This window comes from Syngnathus scovelli, chromosome 11 (assembly GCF_024217435.2).
Source record: "Syngnathus scovelli strain Florida chromosome 11, RoL_Ssco_1.2, whole genome shotgun sequence".
Lineage (NCBI taxonomy): Eukaryota > Metazoa > Chordata > Actinopteri > Syngnathiformes > Syngnathidae > Syngnathus > Syngnathus scovelli.
Genome location: NC_090857.1, coordinates 6,605,222 through 6,629,113, shown reverse-complemented (window position 1 = coordinate 6,629,113; position 23,892 = coordinate 6,605,222). Strand labels below are relative to the sequence as shown.

Genomic DNA, 23,892 nt, shown 5'->3' with positions numbered 1-23,892 from the left:
TGTACTTGCAATAACACATTTTGAACACGTGGTGGCGATAAATATTTCTGAGATGGATGACACGATTAAACTCACAAACGAAGAAGAGTCCTTTACCCGAGGACAGCGGAATCGGTTGCCTTCTTTAACCTGGAGTGAAAAATGGCGGCGTCAGTGTGCCGAGTCGGGAGCACCGTGGGTCGTGTACTCGCCAAAACCCGCAGTGTAAGTAAGCCTTCAAGGGACGCCTCTAAGAACAAACCGCTTCGGGTACTCCTTATTGTCAAAGTGAATGTACAAGAAATGAAAGAAGCAATTGTCATGGTTAGCTCTCCGCAAGCGGAACCTCCAGTTAGCATTTTAGCATTGGCTAGCCTTGAGTGAATACAAGGTCAATTGATCAAGTATTAATGCAGGGTTTGCTATAGATAATTTCGTTGATCTTTAAATATTATATTTGTAAAGTCAATGGTTTATTTTCGTATGAGGGATTTTCTCATTGTCTAGTCTTGTCAGAAACGGTATGTCCTGATTTGCCCTCAACGTAGCTTAGCTTCCCAAATAGCTTGTCAAGTATGGTAATTTCGACCAAATAATTTAATGATGCGCTTCCATCGGTTGTCAATGTGTCTTCTGCATTGTGACTTGGATTCTGTGTTGTAACTCTCAAATGACGTTTCACAAGCACTAAACCACTAAGTGGCCAACAGCTTCTGTCGCCTCCCTGTTGCCATTGAAAGGTGACATATGTATATTTGTAATTTGGAAATTACACCTGCGATTTGAAGGCAATTCAAAGATTTGTCAGATTTTAACTTTTTTTTTCACACTTTACAAAGTCAAATTAAGTTCTGATACATTTCTCAATGGTGATTGATGTGAATGTATTTATATTTGTGTTATCAGTAATAATAATAGTACATTGAAAATTACTGTCTTATCATCGTAGCCCCTCCTGCTGTCTCTGAGGCGTGGCCAAGCCTCAGTCAGCTATGCCCAAAGCCTGCTGGGAGCCCCTGAAACTCGTCTCACTGCCCTGGATAATGGCTTGAGGGTTGCATCGGAAGAGACGGGACATGCTACGTGCACTGTAAGGACTTCATAACATGCAATAGTGGATGGCATTGGGCTATGATCAACTCTCACTTTCCAAATATCCTCTCCTTCATAGGTCGGACTGTGGATCAGTGCTGGCAGTCGCTATGAGAGCGAAAAGAACAATGGGACAGGGTTTTTCCTGGAGCACCTGGCTTTCAAGGTAGGTTGATACACTCTTTTGGATGTTAATACATTGAGACCATTTTTATGACAGTCTGGATTTCGGTGTGAATGATTATTTGTCTTTATGTGCCCTCTGATTGGCTAGCAAACAGTAATGTATGGATGTAGGATGAGAACAACTGTAACTTTACTACTGCCTTAGTATCAATTAGTGATTCTGACTTGGGTAAAAATTCGAGTTACATCACCACTGTAGGAAAGGAACATCCTCCACTGTAGTTATTCAAATGTCAAACACAGTTAAACAAGGTGACTTTTGTCCTTGCTTTCTAGGGCACCAAGAAGTACCCTCAGACAGCTTTAGAGCAGCAGGTGGAGTCTATGGGTGCTCACTTGAGTGCTTACACATCCCGGGAACATACCGCTTACTACATGAAGACCTTGGCTAAAGACTTGCCTAAAGGTATCGTGACTTGTTAGGGTCCATGCATACAGTGTAGTACACAGGAGAACGCAAGCTATTCCGTTACACTTAGTGGACCTCTAATTTGTTTGGATTTCGAGACAAAATCTTTTGTTGATGCAGATTTGGAACAATGCATAAAAACTTGCAATGTGTAAGCTAATGTTTTGAGGAATACTCAAACATTTGAACAAACTTGTGTTTCCCCAGCTGTGGAGCTGCTTTCGGAGATGGTGCAGGGCTGCTCGCTGAGTGAGGAGGAGATTGAGCAGCAGCGGGGTGTGGTGCTGCGCGAACTGGAAGAAATGGAAAACAACCATCAGGAAGTTTGCCTGGACCTGCTGCATGCAACCGCCTACCAGGGTACTGCACTGGGACACAGTCCACTTGGACCATCCAACACCGCCAGGTGAGGGACGAGGGGGGAGTAAAATTGTTTTGCCGCCACAAGTTGTTCAGTCTCACCACTTGGTCAATGTACAAATTCTTAAAGTTTCTAAGAAACATCATTTGAAATTCTATTAGAACTATCACCCGCCAGGATCTAGTGGAATACATCAACAGCCATTACAAGGCTCCCCGCATGGTTCTGGCTGCAGCTGGAGGTTGGTCCTTTCTGCCACCACATATAACATTTGTGCAAAGATTGGCCCTTCATGTCACGTGCTAAATATGCAGGTGTGAACCATGAGGAGCTGGTGGCGTTGGCCCAGACTCACTTCAGTGGACTGTCCTTCGAATACGAGGGAGATGCCGTTCCTGTGTTGTCACCCTGCAGATTTACAGGCAGTGAGGTGAGTTGGTATTGCAAAAATATTTAATGGCTTTGCGCACCTATGTTAGGAGTAGTAGTAAAATGCTACTAGAAGAAAGTGGGAAAACAATAGCCAATGCTAATTGAGATTTATGTTTCTCCCCAGATCCGCTTCCGTGACGACGGTCTGCCCCTGGCCCACATCGCCATCGCCGTGGAGGCCCCCGGCGCTGCTAGCCCGGACATCGTGCCTCTCATGGTGGCCAACGCCATCATCGGAAGCTATGACCTCACCTGTGGCGGCGGAAAGGTTAGACGCCAGTGTCATATCTGAAGTGATGTCGCCAAAGCATTGTTTCATTGTCGCCTTTGTTTTGACCATTTGAAATGGAACATTGTCAGCTGCCTTTATGGTTACATTTATCCCAACTAATCGGTTTTAAATGAAACTCGTCTGACAAAACCTTACTATGTCCACTCTTTATTCACGTGAAGAACATGAGCAGCCGTTTGGCTCGCCTGGCGGCGGAGGAGAACCTGTGTCACAGCTTCCAGACATTCCTCTCGTCCTACAATGACACCGGCCTGCTGGGCATTTACTTTGTGACAGATAAGCTCAACATTGACGACATGATGCACTGGTCCCAGAATTCCTGGTGAGAAATGACACCGAGTCACACAGATCACCCCAACTGCACGGTTCATTTTGACTTCTGAGAACTGAGTCAGGTTGTGCCTCATGCAGGATGAATCTGTGCACCACGGTCACAGAGAGTGATGTCGCCAGAGGCAAGAATGCTCTGAAGGCCAGTTTGGTGGGACAGCTCAATGGTGCGTCACGCTTTTGTCATTGCACTTGACACTCTCACTCCAAGATAGCTCAATCACGAGTGGGTTTTTCCTTTTTTGTAGGAACAACACCGATCTGTGACGACATCGGCAGGCACATTCTGAACTATGGCCGGCGCATCCCCCTGGCCGAGTGGGACGCTCGCATCGATGTGAGTCTCTGAGATGTTTGCCAGCGAATGCCCGCCCATTGCGCTGAGCACACTTTGACTCTCTCGTCTCAGGCCGTGACCCCCAGGATGGTGCGTGACATCTGCTCCAAATACATCTACGATAAGTGTCCGGCTGTGGCAGCTGTCGGTGAGTCCTTCTTTCAACCGAACTTTTAACGATAGCTGTTGAATGTTCATTTACGATTTCTGAACCTGTTCATTTTTGCCCCATCTTCTTTTTAGGTCCCATTGAGCAGCTGCCCGACTACAATAGAATGCGCAGTGCAATGTATTGGCTGAGGTTTTAAATTGCATCGTGGTGTCGATCCGTGTCCTGCTCCTCATCCTCACCGAGTGTCCACACAGACAGCCATCGATCGGTCCAGCCCCCCGCCAACCTCCCTCTTATCATGTCCGCTGTTTTAGTCATTGAAGGTGGCAGTTCACAGGTAACCTTGTTTAATCTGCACATGACCTCAACAGCTGGCACAGATGGGAGTAGACGAAGGGGGCTGGACCTCGATTGAAATCAGAACTCTGTAGATCCTAAATGCAACCTATTTGGAGCAAGAGTATATTTATGTCTGTAAAATCAATTTCTGTCTTCTATTGTACATAACAGAAGCTCACATTCTGACAAAAATAAAACTGTAAAACATGGGTTCTTTTGTTTATTTAATCTGGTCTGGTGCTGAATGGTGTATGTTTGTCATACAACACTGTACAGGTAGCTGCTCTTGTGCCCACTGTTGCGGCCATCTTGGTCTGCCAAACAGTCCCAATTTTCTCCTTTAATTTGCATTGTATCGTAAAGCGACCCCAATTTTACAGTAGAAAAAAAATCTCAACGAAATATTGATCTCATATCAGTCTACTCACTGAATAACACATGGAGAGATTTATTGTAATTATTAGTGTATTCTATTTTATAGTGGCACTCGTGATGTCGCAACAAACTAGTGTGCCAAGGCAGCCTACTTTAGAAGACTGCTAATATTCAGTTTGAAATGCCATCATCACAAGATGAATCTGATTTACGTCACAGATTTATGATACATACTATGTATATAGTAAACACAACGACTGACGTCAAACGTCTATGTTACGAAGCTGCGTGGTTGATAGGTCAGGCTCTGCTTAGAATCATGACCTTGTCTTCTATTCATGTGAAGTCATGCCACTGACTGGTATAAATCGTGAACATTTGTTAGGAGGAGGCCTGACATCTGCATAACCCATGTTTGTTTATTTCTAGCCATCCACGATGACTCCTCTCGCCAGAGGACCCTCGAGGGCCGACGATTAAATTTAAGTCATTAGTGAGATGAGGATCGCTCCGGTGATGGGATGCAATGGAGGTGCTTCAAGAGATGAGGTAGTTCTCGGCCTGACATCCCCTTCCTCGGTTTTCCGGAGTCCCTTATGTTATGATAGTAGTTCAATAATTGCCTTTGGAACTCGTCATCTTAGATGAGTCACTGCATCATGCAACAAAACAATACAATTGCCGTTTTAAAGAAGCAACAACATGGTTGAGCAGCTGTTGTTGCAAATTAATGAAGCCAGTAAAATCTCCTCACAAAAGTTAGGAATGCTTCGTCATGTAGAACCGCTTCTTTTAGAGGCATTGACGTAAGCAGCTCCCTTCTGGACATGTTTCTGTGACGTGACAGGTGAAGAAGGATGAAAGAGCAAAAGTTGGAAATAAAATTCATGCTCGGATGCTTTTACAGTATTTGGGAAATCTCAGCCAAGCTCAAAAAGTGCACATTATTCATGCACATTGACCATTTAACATTGGTGCATAAAAATAAGGAAACAAGTAGGAAGATGTAGGAAGACTCGTTTTAGACCATTCAGAGAGGCGGCGGCCATTTTGACCTGTGCTGCCACTTGCTGTTGACTGAAAATGACATTGAGGGCACGTGGCAGTACAAAATGAGATGGATTAAAAACAGGTTGATTGTTCTGCTTTATTCATATTTCACAAAATGCAATATTGGTCTTTAGCCGAGTGTGATTGCATAGAACATATTGTCTAAACATTTTTGGCTTGACTTCCCCTTGAAGCATCTTATTGTATTGTCAGCAGGGTAAAAGATGTGAAAATTAATGCAGACACACCGCATATTGGAAACCATGCACACAAATGATAATAATTTCAATGGCCCGCCTTATCACTGTAATCATATTTGATAGCTCTTCTGCATGATGAATCAAATGAATGCATAAGTGTGGCTGAGCTCACATCTCTCACACACACGTCCTCTTTTTTGGCATCAAAGGTTTATTAGTACATTTGGATAAATGCACTTTTCTTCTGCGGGCTGACTGTCTGTGTCATTATGTTCCAATGATTGTGAATGTGTTATTTTTAGATGGAAGAAAGAAATTGCAACAAGGGTGAAGGAAATGAGATTAAACAAAGGGAGGGGGGACATAAACAGAGAGAGGAGACGGCAGTGAAGACAGGGTCGTGCTGGACTTTCAGCCACTTGAACGTCCTGCTGCTTTACACGCAGGTCGCTCCTGTCATTACTGAGGAGGAGAAGGAAAACATTTTTGGGTTGATTATTCAAAAATCCAGATTATTTCCAGCGCTGGAAATTGAAGTGACTTTTTTTCTCCAAGTCACCAACAATCTACTGAAGTGACACTGAGTAAGTAGTACTCATCAGCAACACTTTAGCTGGACTTGGATTGTTTTGTGTTGTACTGTGCATTCTAATATGTCAAATAGGATGCTTTGAAACTATTTATGACTATCCTTTAAATCCAAGTTAAAAATTTTATATCCATAATGAATTTGTGCAAAATTAGGTTTTCTTGTGCTGTAAGTTCTTTAAGTAATTTGCTTTTAATGGTCTAAAATCGTTGGTTTTTTTATGCCTTTAATTATTTGCTTTTAAATGTTGTATTTTGCCTTCAAATGTGAAGCATATTGAATTACTTTTTTTTGCGCCTTGCCTTGCCGTTCACGCACGCGTCCTTGAAATAATTTGCGTTATTTTGTGTGCCTGCCAACAGTATTGCAAGCATGAGGACGTTGGGCTTATGCTTCTGCCTGGCTCTGCTGCTGCCTTGCGGGATCCACGCTCAGGGGGGCGGTCAGAAGGCAGAAGTCGCTGACTTCGACGAGGCCATCAGGAGAGGCGCGCTGGCAGTCGACATCATAAACCGCGGCCGGGTGTTGAACTCGTTGCTCCGCTCCGAGCATCGCATGCTTCTGCGGCCGGTGCGAGCTCCGCAGGTGCCCAAGAGAACCCAGCCGGGATCCCGCTTCGCCCTGTCCCTTGATGTCCCCACCAGTATTCTCAGCGTCCTCATAGATCTGGCCAAGAACCAGGACATGAGGACCAAAGCGGCAGCCAATGCAGAACTGATGGCGCGGGTTGGCAAGAAGAAATAGGATGCCAGAAAAGGGGGGCGGTGCAGACCTGCAAATCGAGAAGAAAAAAAAAACATTTAATTTTGATGCACTTCATCACTGACAGCAGCTCAGATACAATTTGAGCCTGTCACTAGTTAATATGCACTTTGACCGGGTCACATTTCTCAGCAGAAATATTTTCCTTGTGTTTCTGCATGTCATTAATTCCAGCAAAACGTATTACATTAAATAGGATGATATTTATTTATTTATATTTTGTTCATTTTACTGTGCATTGATAAGCATCAGGAACCATTAAAAACAAATGAAAGCTTCCCTCTCAGCACGATATTAACCACATATATAAAAGAAAAGGTAGAGCTTCCATATTAGCCTTTGTCTACAATACTTAGGCTATGTTTAGTTTATGTGTGCTATCCACTGAAGACCATTTCGCTGCGTGATTCATCTGCACAGCATGAGCATGAAATATGATTTTACAGAGTGAAATAAACTGTTCATCTAATTCACTCTGGACTTTGTGACCTCCAGACTATTACTTAAAGCTCAGAAAAGCGGCAGAAAAATAGCTAACAAGCGGAAAACATCACACCATGCGTCGTGATGAAATCAAAACGATATTTCTGTTAGACATCATTGTCACAGGTGTTTTATTCACAGCACAATTTATTAATATAAGTTAATGATTAATTAGTGGTTTTCTATTTCCAAAGTGGCTTGTGTCAATAACTAGATGGGTCATAAAAAAATAAAATTGTCTCAATAAACTACTAAATTCCGGTTATGAACGGAAGTCACATGTCATGCTGCAATTAGTTGGAAACGTGATCCGGGTGCTTTAAATTCAACGCGGTACGCGGGCAACTGCAGGGAGCATACAATTAACAAGTAAGTTTGACCATTTAAAAAATATATATACTATATCACTTAATGCACATGTCTTAAACCCTATAGCGTTGAGCATATTTAAAACTGAATTTTGGTGATTATTTAAGTTTCCTTTTTCCTTCAAAATGCGCTGTCCTTAGAACGTATTTGAAATTTTAGTAGTATAGGAAATAATTCCATTGGTAATATACTGTAGTTTTTCTAATCTGAACTGTTTGTGCTCGACGTTCCACTATTGCGATTATGGATTATAGAAACAGAACTTTAGTCACTTATGGCCGTTTTGAATCTACTACCATCAAATGAACGGAAGGCATCTCAAATGCGCAACATTTTTGTATTTTTATAAAATTTACTGCAATGCTGCTTTTCCTGGTATGAAGCTATTCCTTGCAGTGTCAGCACACGGGGAGCTAAACTTTCCCGGATAAAACACGCATTCCGATAGAAAAGCAATATTGGTGAACTTTATACTTGATATCGGGCCAGGACAATGAAGGGGGACGCCCATGAAGACTTGCGCAATGCCAATGAAACTACTTGACTTGCTTAACAAGAGCATAAGGTTCACTGGCCAGTTGTCGTCGTGATTCACTCTTGTCCGGACAAGGAAGGGTGTGTGATGTGCGTTTTTGCTTCAATGTAGCTCGGCAGTCAAAGAAAACGGTGATCAGAGTGCTGGATTATTTTGGACAAGTCATTTGGAACAATTGTGCTCATTTCCAGTTTTGTCATACAGGTTGCCGAGCTCTTTCTTCAGTGATGGATTATGCTCTGAAGTCTCTCAACCTCCTGACTCAGTCTTCCTTAAAGTAAGATATCAGCTCCTGGGGTGAATTTAAAGGAAAGGGCATATTTGTCCTCCTTTAGCTATTATTTTTTTTCCTCAACCTTCTTTTTTTTTTGTAATCCTTAATCAGGTGTGTGTCAGCTAGTGCATCCGTAACCCAGCAGCTTCTATCAAGACAAGTATCTCGGCCAAAACCTTTTCGAGTGACTAATGCCGATCGTAGTTTGAAGAAGGGCATCATGGCGGATGCGTTAGAAGACCTGATGAACAAGGTGTGGACAGAGGAAAGCAAAGAGACCACACATTGACTCACAGTAGTGGTGATGTCATGAGTTTGCTTTTTGTTTCTAAGCAGCGTTGCCACAATTCCAAATAAATGAGTCCATTTTTGTCCTTTATAGGTGAGCGACTCATTAAATGTGCTGTGTGCCAGTAGCCTGGTCCTGGATGAAGATGGCACAGGTGTGGACACTGAGGATTTCTTCACAACACTGCCTGACAACACCGTTCTCATGGTGCTGGAGAAAGGAGAGAAGTGGACCCCATCACAGGTACAGTGTTGCATGCACCACTAGGTGGCACTGCAGATCAGTTGGCTCCAACACCGCTTTTGTCCAAGGAACTAACATTATAACCAAAAGGCAACTCAGGGACCTCTGCTTTGGTGGAATATTTTATTTTGCACCCACGGAGGATAGAACTATACAGACTATTTGCATCTATACGTCTATTTTGGGAATCTCGGCTACATTTGTTATAATTTAGATGGGTTAATGACTTGCAAATTTAGCTGAAAAATAAATCAAATCTAAACAAATCTATTTTATTTTTAAAAACAATTATTTTCCAATTTCACGGACCACCTGCAATACCGACACGGACCACTAGAGAGCCGCGGACCACCGGTTGATTTAGGGACTTGCGTGACAGCTGTAAAAAATGGCCCAAGATACCAGAGGGTCGAGTTTTTAGGACTGCAGACAAAAGTAAGCTAATAGTTGGGTAAATGAGTTTGCTTGCTAACTGCTGTCTTTGTGCAACTGAGCAAGACACTTTGTTCCCAATCACCCTAAAGCCAAGTTGGCCGCCCTTTGACCCTGTGTTTCTTCAGAATGGCCTCTCGAGAGACGTGGTCAGTAAACTCAGGCCACAGCAACGGACAGATGTGGCCAAGGTGACCTTTGACCTGTACAAGAACAACCCCAGTGATTTCATCGGCTGCTTGAATGTCAAAGCAACACTGTACGGTGTTTACTCCTTGTCTTATGAAGTGCGCTGTTATGAGGCCAAGCGGATGTTGAAGTGAGTGAATGAGATCCAGCTGAATTATTCTGTTGAAGTTCAAAATGCTCAAGTTCTTATCAATGTCGAGTGTCCTGTTTACCTCTGTGATGATGCAACAAATAGAATATTTGTAAGCGCTCCAAAACCATCTGCACAATAGCATTCGCACTGTTCTCTGGACAGACAACACGCAGTATACAGTGTGGGCGGCAGAGTTGAAATGGGCTAGATTTTTCTGAGATTAATTTTGTGAGGAGTTATGTCATCACCAGAGTTGCTGGTGATCAACTCTGGCACAGACCTTGCAGCAGAGGATTGCAATTGTGACTCAACAGTGGGGAGCAAAATGTTTGTCACATAATGTTAGCCAATATCATTTGTTATAATGCATATTTCTCAAAATTGCTGCCTCTTTTCAGTTGAGACTAATACAATGCGTATTTGTGTGGTGCCGGAAGGGAGGCTTTGCGATGGACCGTCTTCTCCATGCAGGCGACTGGCCACATCCTGCTAAGCTCCTCCTGGTACATGGAGCAGCTAATGGAACGGGAACAGGAGGAGGAGGAGGAAGAGGAGGAGGAGGAGCAGAAGCAGCTCAAGCAAGTGGAGGACAGACCAGAGAAGGCCCTGTTGCTCCATCGGGAAAGCCGAATCTGTCAGTTGCAGCGCTTTCTCTTGCGTCGGGCAACCTACTGATGATGGAGTTTGTTACATTATCTGCTGAAGTAACATAATATTCTTCTTGGATGTCAAATTGAATCTGCTGGAGATGAGGAAATAAAACCTAGTGTTTTTATTATCCCCTTTTCTTCATGTCTTAAGCCTCTGTGGGAAAGGCGGAGCTTGGTCAAGTCGGCGTAATTGGCAACAGGTTCAGCTGTCTCTCCACCCCGCTTGCCTAATTGTCCCCTGGCTGCTTCTGCCCTGTCAGCTGCAGCTGGCTGGAGGAAGAAAGAAAAGACAGTTGAGGGCTGGAGGAAGGGAATCTTACTGAATGTGTTAAAGTGCAAAAGGCTGGATGGATCTTTGACAAATTGCCTGCAAGGTCGGCTGCATGAAAAGTCACACATCCTTCTTGTGTGATCTAGTTTATTTTAGTCCTGTCCTATGCAACAGATCTCAAACCTCTTGTATATTGCGATTTTTATGTTGAAGTAAAGATACCAATAAAATGAAATAATCACTCAAACAGAAATTTCCACGTCATTTTTTTTGTTGCATTATCTTTAGACACCAACTCCGAAGTCTTAACGAAAAATGGAAGCTTGCAGTGCGCTACACTGATTGATGATGATGATGATAGTCCCTACAGGCCCCGCCCCCTTCCTACTCCGTGTCATTACTCTGTGCAAAGTGCATCCATCAGGGAGACTGAATCCTTCTGTCGGTGCACGCGTCCTTCCTTTTGAGCTGTGTAAGGATCTCGCTGGCTATTTGAGAAGCTGCTGTTGCTCACCATGTGCTCAGACGGACAAGTGACTTCCCATCCATCCCCACTTGGCTCGCGGACATGGAGAGCAGCTGATCACGCCGCTTCAAGGTAAGGAGTGCACCTCAAGTCTCCTCACCATGTGTACTGTTGTACTTAAAACAGATTTTTTTTGCAACAAACATGCAGGTGGCACAGTTGGGAAAGATTTGTAACTTTTGAATCATGATTTGAACTTAGATGTGTGCACAAGTATGAATTTTGCTGTGCCGTAAAAATTACATTTGAATATCGTCCTTTTGGTTATTGGAGTGGTTTTTTTTCCTGCTTTTTGCACGGTCCGTCGCGCACAGCATTGCACGCTGCTCGCTGTTCACAATGCAAAATATTGATTTGCTGGCAGCCTAAATTTATTTCCAGTCTGGGGGCGCTTTGTATGTGGGAGTACGTGGGTCTTGGCACAGCCATGGGCTTCGGGCTTGTGGATTTCTCCCACGCTCCCAAGAGAATGCTCCATACAGCAGAGAGAAAGGGAAAAAAAACTAATACACTTGACACGCTGTGTTGTTTATCTTATGTGTGCGTGTTAGTGTGGCTCTTAGGTCACTTGTGATCAACTCCTAGTGGCGGTCAGCTAGAACACAGAAAATGGGGAATATTTTTCTATGAAAGTCATTTTGCGCACTCAAGTCATATATTTTTGGGCAAAATGGAGTTATGAGATTGTACATGCATGTACAGTTTATATTTTCATGCAAAGGCTCAATTTAGAAGTGTATCCCTATTTTATTCTCATGGACTGTGTTTCTAATAAAATGAAAGCCCACTATAGTTGACAAAGTATGCATCTGCTCTGTGATAGTTTTCAATAGCTGGCTATTTCAGCTCTGAAATAAATAATTCAGGTAGCAGGACAACACAAAGGCCCCCAGTGCCGAGCGTGATTTGTTCAAAACTGCACCTTTCTACGACTGGAAATTCTACCTGAATAATGGATCTGTAAAATGTTCAATGACTGCAATGGATGCTCGTTGTCCTTTTATCTCCTCGAGTCAGCATTAAAGGAGATGTGATTCAAAAGAGCAAAAATGAGCTCTTCCCTGCCTTACATCCTCCTGTCTGTTTTTCTCCATGTTTCATTCTGGTGTCTTCCACTTGCACACGAAATGTGACATGAAAACAATAACGCAATAATGATGAGAACTCTTTAGCGTATCAATCAAAACTAAGCGTCATTCATTTAATACAGACGTCTCGTATTGGGTCTCATTAAATTGTCTAAGATGACCCATGGAGATGTTAGTGTGTGTGAGACAGCAATAAATATTATTTAAATACTAGTGAAATATAATATTAATTATTCCAGTTGGATGGCTTAGAACATGAAGTTTCTAATAGAGATTAATCAAAGGACATGCAATGGTGTGCGTACCCCGTCTCAACCTCAGGAGATGAGACCTGGTATCTTTTCCAGGGAGAACGTATTTACATGGATTCTCGGGCCCGTGAATAGCAAATAGAAAATAAAAATGGGTAAATAAACAAACACCTAAATATAATAAATAAATAAATAAAACTCGTTTCATTTTTATGTTTAAGAATCGTTAGGTTCTTTCATTGTTTTTTGGTTTCAAACAATCTTCAAGATTACTCACACGCTTAAAGTCAATTGAAAGTCATGGCGCTCCCTCTCCACATGAGGATTTCTGTACAAAAGAGTCAGCGACTTAAAAGCAGACGTCCAGCTGAGAGTCACCCTCAGAGGGGGATTACGTACGTATTTGTTTTCCATTTCATTCACTACCCTTAACCTCTGCAGGCCCCTAATATACTTCAGAGCTGCATTGGATGAGACCATGACGCTCACTCTATTGGACGTACACCTACGATTGCTCTCAGTGGGGGCTCCGGCGAGCTGTCTTCCGTGTGTGTGTGTGTGTATGTGTGTTTGTGTCCGTGCCTTTCACGCGCTGCTTGACTCCAAGCAGTGGCGAGCAAATGTTATGCTCTGACGTGACGATTGTCTCCATCGTGGTGTGCTGACTGGAGAGAGAGCGCTTTAATAACAGCTTGATGTCTCAATAGGGAGCCCATTTCCAACCACACACACACACACACACACGTGCACATACGTACAAGAGTACCGAGCGAGAGTACATGTTGTGTGTTCTTGTATCTGCCGCAGCCCTTCTCTCTTGTTCTCCACCGCCCCCTCACAGTCTCCTGATTGTTGCCGTTTCTATTTGCGTGCATTTGTTTTGTCCCCGGTGATGAGCTTTCCTCATTTAAAAACGGCATATTATGAGTACTTGTGTTGTCTTATATGTTTGATTTTAAACACTGAGGAACATAAAAAGAATCATTTGAGAAGAGGGCAAATACTTTTTTATGGCTCACTGTCCGCCAATGTAATTATCCTTGGTTAATTAGGGACCACACCAGCATAGTTCTGCTGATGATCTTCCTGTTATTGATCACATGATCGTTTGATTAAACTTGACACCATCCAAAACATTCCCAAATGAGTCACAACCTGTGTTGGTCCTTTGGTGCTAAGTCTCGATAGATTTGAGGTACCAAGAGATTTGTGCTTCGTGCACCTGACAGTTTTATCAGTGCTAAGTTTGTAACTTGCAGCCTACTTTGGTAATTATGAATCTTTTGGAAAGAAGGCAGGCCTGCCGGGGATTGCTGGAGACTAGGAAAACAGAGGCTCTGCGGGTAAGACTGATGTAAGATTTTGTAGGGGGGGGGGAAGGGTGAGCTGCCACCTCTGTTCCCCAGGAGACCTTGTCTACCAGCTCCCACTCCTCCTTTCTTCTTTCAGCTGTTCATTTTCTATAATGAATTGGAGCAGTTGGTTGAGATGTGTTAGAAACTCTGAAACAATTCTTAAAAAATAGTTAAGTAGCTTTTTTTTTTTTTTACGTGTTGCTTTTTTTTTGTACCTAACTTTTCCTTCCATTTAGGCTACCACTTTGTGTTTGAACGTCCACTCTGCTTTCTCACTTGCGTTATCAAGGCTGGCCTGTCAAGAAGTCCATAATTTGCTTACATTACTAAAAATAATCAGGACAAGTGTACTGTTGATCTTTAGGGACTTCCGTTTCCTCCCACAACTGCTCTTTACAGTATCCAGGGAGAGGAAAGCACACGTCACCAGAAAGCAGTCGGTTTTGCTGGAATGGAATTTTTTTGCTTTGAGGCCCATATTAGAAAAATACCGCTGCAGTTTCCTGTTGACAAACTCCGTCATTTTTCCAGACACGGGCTCGAAACTAAGTGTGTCTGAAATATGCTCAAACTCCGCTGCGCTTCTGTAGACATCCTCGTCGAGCGGCTGCCGTGGCAACCCTACTAGTTTGCTGAAGGGTAACTGAGCAACGCTGAGATTAATAGTTGCAAGTTGTTTTGGGTTTCACTTTCCGCACTCTTGATTTACAGCTTCCCCATCAACTGCTTCGTCACTTGACTCCAAAATGTTCCCCCCAGTAGTTGAAGCTGAATAGAACTGTGATTTTTCTTCAAAACGTCCTATTGATTTCCCGTAGGCACCATCAAGAGCCTCTTTTCTAATCAGTGATGAGCAAATACGTTAGGCTTTGCATCTCTTTCTCCTTCGCTCCAGTCAATACGAAACAAGATACGAGATGCCCTCTGTGTCGTGCAATTTGTCACTGTGCCATAACAAACATCCTTTGACGTTAGCCTCAACTATTGCACCAATTAGACCCCTTTTCCACTCAAATTGACTTTGGTCTTTTTTTGGTTCCAGGATTTTCCGTTTTCTCCTTCAGTCAGCTTGGTCGTCATAGCAACGCCCCATGAAACTGCTGTGATGTCAACCTACGCGGGATACAAAGGAGCACCTGTCAGTCAGCAAGCAAGATAACAACTGACAGTAAGTTTGCGATTCTAAACAGAGAAGTGCTAACAAGAAGTGTTTTTTCTATGATCGCAAATGTGACTCATGGCATGTGTTAATTTTATTCTTCATTAAAAGCCTCACTGAAAGTACACTGCGTGCTGTACGGCGGCTTCTCATATTTAGTTTGTGATTAAACATCATGAGACGAAGGGAGCGAGCTGTTTATTGGAGTTATTTTTAGCCCCACGTCACCCTTTTTTTTTTTTTTTTTTTTTAAAGTACGCCTGAGAAATTGTTTATTTTCAACCATTTTTTTTAACCATTAAATAATGTACCATGTAGCATCTCATTTAACTTATAATTGCAGTACAGAAGAGTGATTTTTTTTTTCCCCCCAGAGGTGAATTCTGGTACAGTAAAACATTTTCCTAATTCGATGCGATCCGTCAACTGTGAGTAGATTGATAATGCAACAACATTTATTTGAATCCATATTTTGAGCATTGTGTTTTCTTTCAGACACTTCATTAATGAAAGTGCTATTTTTCTAGAATGGACACAGTCTTGCATAATTAGAGTTGCAATGTAACCAATTTGGGCCAAATTGCCGACTCTGTTGTTTTTATTGATCCACCGAGGGAGCAGTTGATTGCCTGTGGGTCTGATTACTTACTTTCATTCAATTTGTCCACTGCCTCGAGCTCCACTACACATCAGCGTAGTGGCTTATCGTGGCGCCCTACCGTTCACAAAGCGACATCTTCTCTTCTCAAGCTGTGCCAAAATGGTAATCAGAGGTACCGGCAAGAAGAGAGCAGATAGTTGGATGAATGGCTAGATAGAGTGATGGATAGAAAGATAGATGTATGTGCACATGTCGCAAATGATTGATGTCAGAGATGCTGAAAAAGAATAATGTGTTTTCATTCTCTCCTGCACAGTTCATTTCTCACGTGTCCGCCTTGTGTGTCTCCAGCGCTCTCTCCCAATCTCTCTCTCTCTCGCTCGCTCGCTCGCTCGCCCTTGCGCTATGGAAGCCCGGCCTGGTGTATCATGGGACTTCATCAACAGGGTGACAGGTTCAATATCTGAGGACTGAGAGGCGGCCATGGAGACCGACAGCTACACCTCGAGCCCGGTCGGCCTTGGGGAGGAGCAAGGAGATGAGGCCTCCAACCCAGCATCATGGTCCGTGCCGTACTCCCTCGGGTTCCAGGTGTCACTCGCTGCCGTGCTCATGCTGGAGCTGTTGTTGGGTTTCAGCAGCAACTTGACAGTGCTGGTGCTGTACTGCTCCCAGTCTAATTTAGTGGACTCGGTCAGCAACATGGTGACGGTGAGCCTGCACGTGCTGGACGTGGCGGTGTGCGTGCTGTGCTTGCCTCTCACGCTGGTGGTGGTACTGCTGCCCCCGGGGCCCAACCTGGCCGTGCTGTGCTGCTTTCACGAAGCCTGCGTCACCTTCGCCAGCGTCGCCACGGCCGTCAACATCCTGGTCATCAGCTTGGACCGATACGACATCTCGGTGCGTCCGGCCAACAGGCTGCTGACCACGCGCAAGGCGGCGCTAATCCTGGCGGCCGTGTGGCTCACGTCTGTCGCTGTGTTTTTCATCCCGCTCCTGGAGGATCAACTGTCAGGTGGCGAGGAGCCGCCTTTGTCTGTGTCCCCCGGCGACATCGGCGCCACAATGGCACCGGCGTGGCGTAACCGGACCCTGTTGTGCATCGGTGGGCAGGGCCACCACTTGGGCCCGGGGACGTATTACCACCTAATTCTTCAGGTTCCCATCTTCTTTACCACTGTCACAGCAATGCTGTTCACCTACTCCCGAATCCTGAGGGCTTTAAATTTCAGAATCGGCACGCACATGAAGAAAACCCAGAGGCTCATCGGCCCCTCCTGCACGGGCCTCCACAAAAAATCTCCTAAAAAAAAAAACAAGCTCAGAATGATTAGTAGCGGCAGGCCAGAAGGAGAACAATGCACCGCAGATGCCACGAAGCAACTCAGCCACCCGCCTCTCATCCCTTTTTCATCGGCCACTCACACAGCAGCCTCCTCCCACGCCCAGTCGTCTTCTGCCCCTCTGGTCACGTCCGACGCAGGCCCCATCTCCTATGTGCCGACCACGATGGGCGTCCAGGCCTCCGTGTCGGCTATCATCACCCTACGGCGCGCGGTGCGGCGACATCGAGATCGGCGAGAGCGCCAGCGCCGCGTTTTCAGGATGTCCCTCATCATCATCTCCACCTTCCTCGCTTGCTGGGCTCCCCTGTCTGTGGTCAACATGCTAATCCTGGTCCTCGGTCCCAGTGACCCTCTGGTCAGCGTACGCATGTGGTTCTTGGCTTTGGCCTACGGCACCACAGTGTCGCACCCTCTGCTTTACGCCTTCACGCGGCAGAAGCTCCGACGTGCTCTTCGGGCCAAGGTGAAGAAGAGAGTGGTGTCCTTGCTTCAAGTGGACCCTTCACCAGGTGCTACTGTTATCCACAACTCTTGGGTGGAAAACAGAAAAAACGGCCGGCAGGTGCGGCTGGAAGCCAGCGAAGGTTCAGACCGCTGCCTGGCGGAGGCCGTGTGAAGCACATGCACACATGGAAGGTTGCTGATCATTAAACGCTGTTCTCACTCAAGCGTGAAGATAGCTGGTGACAAACGTGCACGTATGGGATGCGCTTTTGAACAAGCAGCAAACAGAGCGAGCAGTCACCTCGGGCACGTCGTCTCTGTGTGCTGCAGCTGAACAAAATGACAAAGCAGCAAACTTTCAAATGAATATTCTGTCATACAGGGAACCTCCGTTTAAAATATTTATTTGTAGTTTTATTGCCCCCACATGCTTTAAAGGCACTAAACCTGACTTCCTTAGCGCCTGGTCTTAATGTTCTCTGCTCTGTGGGAGCAATGAATATTGGAATAGCAATACGTGGTACGGTATTTACCATCCGTTGGCTAAAGCGTTCTTCGCCTTGCTCTTAATGACGTTTCCAGTAGATCTCACAAGTGTAAAATCACACATTCTGTTCAAACCAATAATCAACGATTGCTTGAATAGCAACAGCAACAATGACCTATATAGCTGGGGAATTCTGTATTTTAATCTGTTAGATGCTGTTTACATCTGGACTTGAATGATGAAGCTTCTCACGAAAGCACTTATGTAAGTGCTCCCGAAAAATACGCTCAGCCGTCAGATGATCACATTTGCCACCCACTGGGAAGCTCAAAGACGGCTTTAAAAGAATGCTCGCTAATGTTTGTAGAAATATTTAAAGTTTTGGTTGATATGACCTCAACTTTAATTATGTTTTCTGACATGTCGTTTGTCACAAACACAGCTGAACCCCGGTTGTATATTTACAAGCTCACTGAGCGCACAGTGTGTACCGCATTAAATATGGCGCTGAGGTTGAATTATGTCAGAGTGTAGGAGGGGGGGGGGGGGGGGGGGGGGGTCAGAGGATCATTTTGAGCAACTGTGAAATAGTAAAATGTGTTGACCGAATATGAAGTTGTTACTGTATGGTCAGATGACAGTGTTATTATTGAAGTGTAACTTTAATAATTTTGTATCTATAAATTGTATTTTGATGCTGACATTTAAGGAGATAGTGTGTGAGAGAGAAAAAAAAACATTTTAAAGAGATGTATCATAATACCCTTGATTGAATATATTTAGAAATTGAAGCAAAAGAGATTTTATATGAGCACAAAAAAAATAAAAGCATTTTGTCTTGCATCATCCAAGAATGTAATCACAGATGACAAAAACTCTTCCTGAAAAATAACACAAATGTACATGGTGTATATACAAAGTGGAGAATCGCAATGTTAACATGTGATCTTATGCAGACGTATTGTAGATTTTCTTTGGGTTGCAGCTGGCTCATGTCAGATGCAACCCAGACATTTATCTGGTCCCATGGCTCGGCGCGAGCACAACTAAAAGTGTCACCGCAGATGAAGTGGTTACATAGGACCTGTGTTGGCTCTTGACTTTTGTCACGCTTTGCACACACTGAAGCTCATCGCAGAGGCCATGGGATGTCTCACACGCTATTAAAGCGCTGCTGAATGTAAACATGAACAGAAAGATGTATGTTGATACTGTTCCAATGTGTTTTTCCCTTTTTTTTTTTTTTTAATGATGTGCTAATATGAATGTACTCTCTTTTAATCTGAATCAAGGCTATGAATAAATGACCAGCTGGTCTTTGCTCATGTTTATTTTATTCAATTACAAACATGATATGGTGTAGTGTTGAAATTTGTATGGTACTAACTAGAGCAGGTAACCCAGTCCTATGAGAGCCTTAACCTGCCTGTGTTGCAGGCTGCACCACACCTAGTTTCAAATGATCAGCTCAAATCAGGTGTGTTGCAGCAGAGAGACATGCAACACGGGCAGGTCAAGGCTCTCGTGGGACCATGGTTGCCTGAGCAAGAGTGAGCCTGATGACAGAAAGAAAAGAATGGGATTTAATATTCCAGGCTGGAAGAAGCAAACTGTGGAGAGTCTGTTTCCTAACATGTAAGTAATCGAATTTTGCATTGATCATAGAGTAATCGACAATGAGTTGGATTTAGTTTTTATTGTCCCGTCTTTGTTTCCTTTCACATAACCACTGCTGTTAATTGCACTATGTGGAAAAACAACTTGAATATGTTAGAAAATCAAATGTTTATGATATGTATGATATGCAAGACCTTGGTGTCAAATGTGCTTGAGTGTAGATCACGTGTGTCAAACTCAAGGCCCGGGGGCCGGCCCGCCACATCATTTTCTGTGGCCCACAAAGACAAATTGTGCAAATTTGTGTCATTACTGAAATTGCAAATTGTCAGACAAGATTATGGCATGAAAGTCCACCTTCCTGACAGTGACCCCTGTTGGGCAGAAGGAGTCAGCACGCCGAAATAGCTCAGTTGGGAGAGCGTTAGACTGAAGATCTCAAGGTCCCTGGTTCGATCCCGGGTTTCGGCATCGGGTGTCACCTTTTGTACCAAGAACATTACATTACTACATTGTGACTTTTTTACTAATGCCCTATTCAACTCTTCCTCACGTGGTGGCCAAATTAATAAATGACAATAAAGTGTCATACTCTGTTTGAGCTGTAGATGGCAGTATTGTTCCATAATTATCTTCAATTCACTCTAATATACTGTGTATGTACAATATTACATTTATTATAATTCCATGACATACAAATGAGAGCTGGACACAAACAAGTAGATTGCATGGTTGTGCATAAATATAAATTAATGCCTTATAATAATAATATCAATCATAAACTGATCTGAATACTAAAGCACAACCTTGCACGTGAGGGAGTTAAGCCTGTTTTTCATATTTGCAACATGACATGTAATGTCTGTTGTGTAGGTGCTGCTTCCACAAGCAATTCTGCGTATTAATATTCCATTTTCATAGCAATGTTGTTCAAAATCTTTCTTGCAGTTGCTGTTTGCGTGATAAAATTGAAATCTAATTAACATCCCCAGGTCCAATTTGCATGTTTCTGGTTCTAGCTCATGTTGTACATATTGTAGCTGGCCACAGTCCAACAGCAGGCCCAGGCCACAAGCAACTTTTTTTTTTTTTTAAACAACACGGAGGATTTGCGTCACTCCCATTGAAATTGGGCTGAATGGCCACTTGGCTGTGTGCTGATGTAGCAATCAACAGCCCATTGATAACCAACAAGCAGAAAGCAGTCAGAGAACTCACATTGTGGACAGACTGACAGAAGAATAAAAAGGTATTATTTGTGCGTGTTTTCATGCATTTTAGTCTCGTTGGGTGGTATGAGTGTTTCAAGCCAGATGTGTTACGTCAGGCTTTGGAAAGTAACTTTTATTGAATTGTAATTACTTCATTTAACAAAGTCAGTCAAATCGCGTTAAAGGGAAATGGGTCACAGATTGAAAAGTATTTGCATACGTTTATTGATGGTTGTTCCGCCCTTTAATGTGTTGCTATGTAATTTGGAGCAAGGTAATATCCTGTGTGCAGGGTTATGTAAGGTCTCGCTCCTCTCATTGTCACACCCGCTGCATTTTTCCATTGCTGTAATTTGGTTTCCTGGTGGCCTCAAAGGAAGCCTGACATTGAACAAACTTTCCTTTGTAGATGATGACTAGCTGTGCACCATGCCGTGTCATTTTTGGTGGCTTGATAAATCAGTGCTGCGATATATTGATCATTCAGAAAAGAATAGAAAAGGACTTTATAGCCTGACAATGATACATGGACCTAATATTCCATCTGCTTCTTAACTTCTGAACACTATCTGTAAAATGGATCTATCTATGACTGCCTAAAACGAGTTTCAGTGGTTTATTACATTACTCTTTTAAAATCATATTTAGTCCAGTACACAATATTTCAGATGAGACTCACCAAAACAACTGCTTAATGAAAACAATTAAACACTGTCATGTGAGTCGAAGTTTTAGTGCCCATTTTATGTGTTCATATTGACTTGTTGATTACGACGTCTTGACATAGACATTCTCTCCTGAGTGATTCATGCACGCTGTAATCACTCGAAGGCCAAGTATGTTCGGAAGGAGTTCAATTCTCGGGATGCCTCGGGTCACCGTCTTTACGAGCAGCTTTACAGGCAGTGACGGATGAGTTAAGCTCGACGGCACAACACTGATAAAGATGTCACGGCAGGCTTTCGTCAAGTAGCGATTTTGTTTTGCGCGGCTTGCATAGTTGTGATTCTGAAAGGCCAGCACAAGAAAGGAGAAAAGAATTACTAAACTGTTTTTTTAACGAAGACGCTGTTGTGCACCGTTTTGTGACATAACACTCCATTATGCATAGAGCCCAAGTGTGTGCGACTTGTGTCCTTTGAGACAAAAGAGGGACATTGTCCTGCCAGACTGAGGAGAAAGTAATGAACCCTCCCACCAATTCTTGAGCTAACTCCAAGAATGGGGAGGTGGTGTTTTTCTCAGAATGTGCTGCAAATGCACGTGTGCTGAGCTCAGGATTTCATCAATATTTTTCCACATTAGAAATGGAAACAATTCTTTTGATTAGAATTTTCCTCTACTCCAATAAACAAAGTTAATTAAAAAAAAATCCTCTACTTATTTTGAAATTCATGTGGAAATGACAGAAATAAAAAAATCAATTTATCGCAAAGCAGATATGGTTGACATTAGTCAAATTTAATTGACAAGTGGGATTTTGTAATCGATTGGATGGTTGACCTCCGGATGGGCCATGAGAAGGTGCCCTGATTTTCTTAGATGAAGAGAACACTCCCATTAATAACATCAATGGGTCAGTGGTCAAGGCTTATCGCGGTTACTCAATACACCATGGCAACACGTCAGCAAAGGAGCTTTCCAAGTACCATCGTTGCATTGCAGGTTGTTTCTCATCTATTGCCAGACTTCCATTTCTGTCATCGCTGTTGGCGCATCAGTGCTGTTTGCACCATCTGCTTTATAAATGCGACAGTTCAAAATAGACCGCATGCAAATGTACATCAGGGACACACTGTGAAGAGTCATCTTCTGGAGAGAATCCAGAAAGTAAAGCTTCCCTTCTAATATAAAAGTGTTTCCTTCTCCAATGTACACAAGCTGTAAATCCATCTGGCAGGGTTGGCTATCGCTCCAAAGCACTTTGTTAGGTGATATCAGTCTGGAGCAGGCCTGATTGTCTTTCTCTGCAGACGCACACTGTAACTGGTCTTTTACGTAACAATGTTCCAAATCACTGCAAGCCTAAAATATAGAAAATCAGACTTCTGATTGGCTTTGTTATTTAACATAACGTAACGTAACATAACATCTCGTGAGCTGGAGCTATCCCAGCTGACTTTGGGCGAGAGGCGTGGTACTCCCAGAACTGATTAGCCCCCAAATAATTTGCAAACGTCCGTATCATTGTACAGCAAGACATAGATCATAGCTGGTGGCTCATGTATTTTTGTTTTTGCTTCCATGCACAGATGTTCTTAGTGATATCCGCTGAACTCCCTTGAGACTTTATTTTGTTTTCATGGGTGGACATGATTTAAGTTTCAGCACATTATCAGTATCCGTATAAGATTTCCCATATTCATTCCTTCAGAATGGAATGAGATCTTCACAGCTGTCCGTCAGACTAGCCGTGGTCTACTCGAGAGGGCAGTTGTGTGGCTGTTACATAAGACAGAATGCAAGGAGGACTCCTTCACACTGTGATTGACTGTTACTGGACACTGACGGCAGGCGGATGCTTGGTTGATGACCAAACGTCTTCTCTCGATGAACTGGAGATCAATCATGGCGGGGGATATTTCGCAGACACTTCCCGTTTTAAGTTGCGTTCACATTTGCGTGGACATAAACATGTCAAGTCCATCCCTTTTCTATACGGCTTATTCCACGAAAGACTGTAACACCATTTGTGACCAAGTATGAGACCAGAACGAAAGCTTTGAGCCGCTTGGACTTCGGCCTTGTGCAAGTGACTGACGGGGCTGTCCCTCACTCATCTCACCGTGATTGGCGGGACTTACAAATGAGTCACCGTGTCTCAGTCATGGAAAGTGTGACCAGTTATAATCCGAAGACTGCATGAGATGATCTCGTCTGCGGCTTAGTTCTTCTGCTGGCTAGCCGAGTCAAGTTTTAAGCTTCTTCATTTCAAAGTATTGACTTGACCATCGTAACTTAAAGAGTCGATGTCTTTTTATCAATCTAGTAAATCTCTATCGTCCCTCCCCCTCTTGTGGAATCGTCATCGTAATGCAGACCTGAGGGCAGACGCACTGCCTTCATTTAAGACATTCCTTAATGAAATTAAGGG

General features: G+C 43.5%; 3 protein-coding genes and 1 non-coding gene across 8 annotated transcripts; all 4 read left to right on the top strand.

Moving 5' to 3' along the window:
• The first annotated feature begins 57 nt into the window (after positions 1-57).
• Positions 58-4,078, top strand: uqcrc1 (ubiquinol-cytochrome c reductase core protein 1). Its single transcript, XM_049732673.1, has 13 exons — positions 58-204; positions 929-1,069; positions 1,151-1,237; positions 1,534-1,663; positions 1,874-2,072; positions 2,189-2,268; positions 2,342-2,457; positions 2,584-2,727; positions 2,913-3,073; positions 3,163-3,248; positions 3,330-3,418; positions 3,491-3,566; positions 3,662-4,078. Exons 1-13 carry the CDS (start codon positions 142-144, stop codon positions 3,724-3,726), a joined length of 1,437 nt encoding a protein of 478 aa, XP_049588630.1. The 5' UTR covers positions 58-141; the 3' UTR covers positions 3,727-4,078.
• A 3,529-nt stretch (positions 4,079-7,607) lies between these two features.
• On the top strand, positions 7,608-10,966 carry LOC125976788 (lipid transferase CIDEC-like). 2 transcript variants are annotated; one of them, XM_049732677.1, is made up of 7 exons: positions 7,608-7,697; positions 8,437-8,509; positions 8,618-8,759; positions 8,889-9,038; positions 9,599-9,789; positions 10,230-10,496; positions 10,594-10,966. In XM_049732677.1, the coding sequence occupies exons 2-6, from the start codon at positions 8,460-8,462 to the stop codon at positions 10,465-10,467; spliced, it is 771 nt and encodes a 256-aa protein (XP_049588634.1). In that variant the 5' UTR covers positions 7,608-7,697; positions 8,437-8,459; the 3' UTR covers positions 10,468-10,496; positions 10,594-10,966. The 2 variants fall into 2 exon arrangements, with proteins under 2 accessions (XP_049588634.1, XP_049588633.1); XM_049732676.1 differs by lacking the exon at positions 10,594-10,966 and having other exon boundaries at positions 10,230-10,570.
• Positions 10,967-11,119: 153 nt separating this feature from the next.
• Positions 11,120-17,934, top strand: LOC125977395 (G-protein coupled receptor 22). 4 transcript variants are annotated; one of them, XM_049733835.1, is made up of 4 exons: positions 11,120-11,311; positions 14,976-15,101; positions 16,045-16,256; positions 16,335-17,934. In XM_049733835.1, the coding sequence occupies exons 3-4, from the start codon at positions 16,177-16,179 to the stop codon at positions 17,653-17,655; spliced, it is 1,401 nt and encodes a 466-aa protein (XP_049589792.1). In that variant the 5' UTR covers positions 11,120-11,311; positions 14,976-15,101; positions 16,045-16,176; the 3' UTR covers positions 17,656-17,934. The 4 variants fall into 4 exon arrangements, with proteins under 4 accessions (XP_049589792.1, XP_049589793.1, XP_049589794.1 ...); XM_049733836.1 differs by having other exon boundaries at positions 16,045-16,284; positions 16,369-17,934; XM_049733837.1 differs by having other exon boundaries at positions 16,045-16,593; positions 16,696-17,934.
• A 2,051-nt stretch (positions 17,935-19,985) lies between these two features.
• Positions 19,986-20,058, top strand: trnaf-gaa (transfer RNA phenylalanine (anticodon GAA)). Its single transcript has one exon. It is a non-coding gene; the product is annotated as a tRNA-Phe (tRNA).
• The last annotated feature ends 3,834 nt before the right edge of the window (positions 20,059-23,892 follow it).

Excerpts from the sequence above, each read along its gene's own strand:
- uqcrc1 (XM_049732673.1), top strand. The coding sequence starts at position 142 with ATGGCGGCGTCAGTGTGCCGAGTCGGGAGCACCGTGGGTCGTGTACTC. Across the intron at positions 2,269-2,341 it reads GGTTCTGGCTGCAGCTGGAG|GTGTGAACCATGAGGAGCTG; the intron begins GTTGGTCCTTTC and ends CTAAATATGCAG. Across the intron at positions 2,458-2,583 it reads GCAGATTTACAGGCAGTGAG|ATCCGCTTCCGTGACGACGG; the intron begins GTGAGTTGGTAT and ends GTTTCTCCCCAG.
- LOC125976788 (XM_049732677.1), top strand. The coding sequence starts at position 8,460 with ATGGATTATGCTCTGAAGTCTCTCAACCTCCTGACTCAGTCTTCCTTA. Across the intron at positions 8,760-8,888 it reads TAGAAGACCTGATGAACAAG|GTGAGCGACTCATTAAATGT; the intron begins GTGTGGACAGAG and ends TGTCCTTTATAG. Across the intron at positions 9,039-9,598 it reads AGAAGTGGACCCCATCACAG|AATGGCCTCTCGAGAGACGT; the intron begins GTACAGTGTTGC and ends GTGTTTCTTCAG.
- LOC125977395 (XM_049733834.1), top strand. The coding sequence starts at position 16,177 with ATGGAGACCGACAGCTACACCTCGAGCCCGGTCGGCCTTGGGGAGGAG.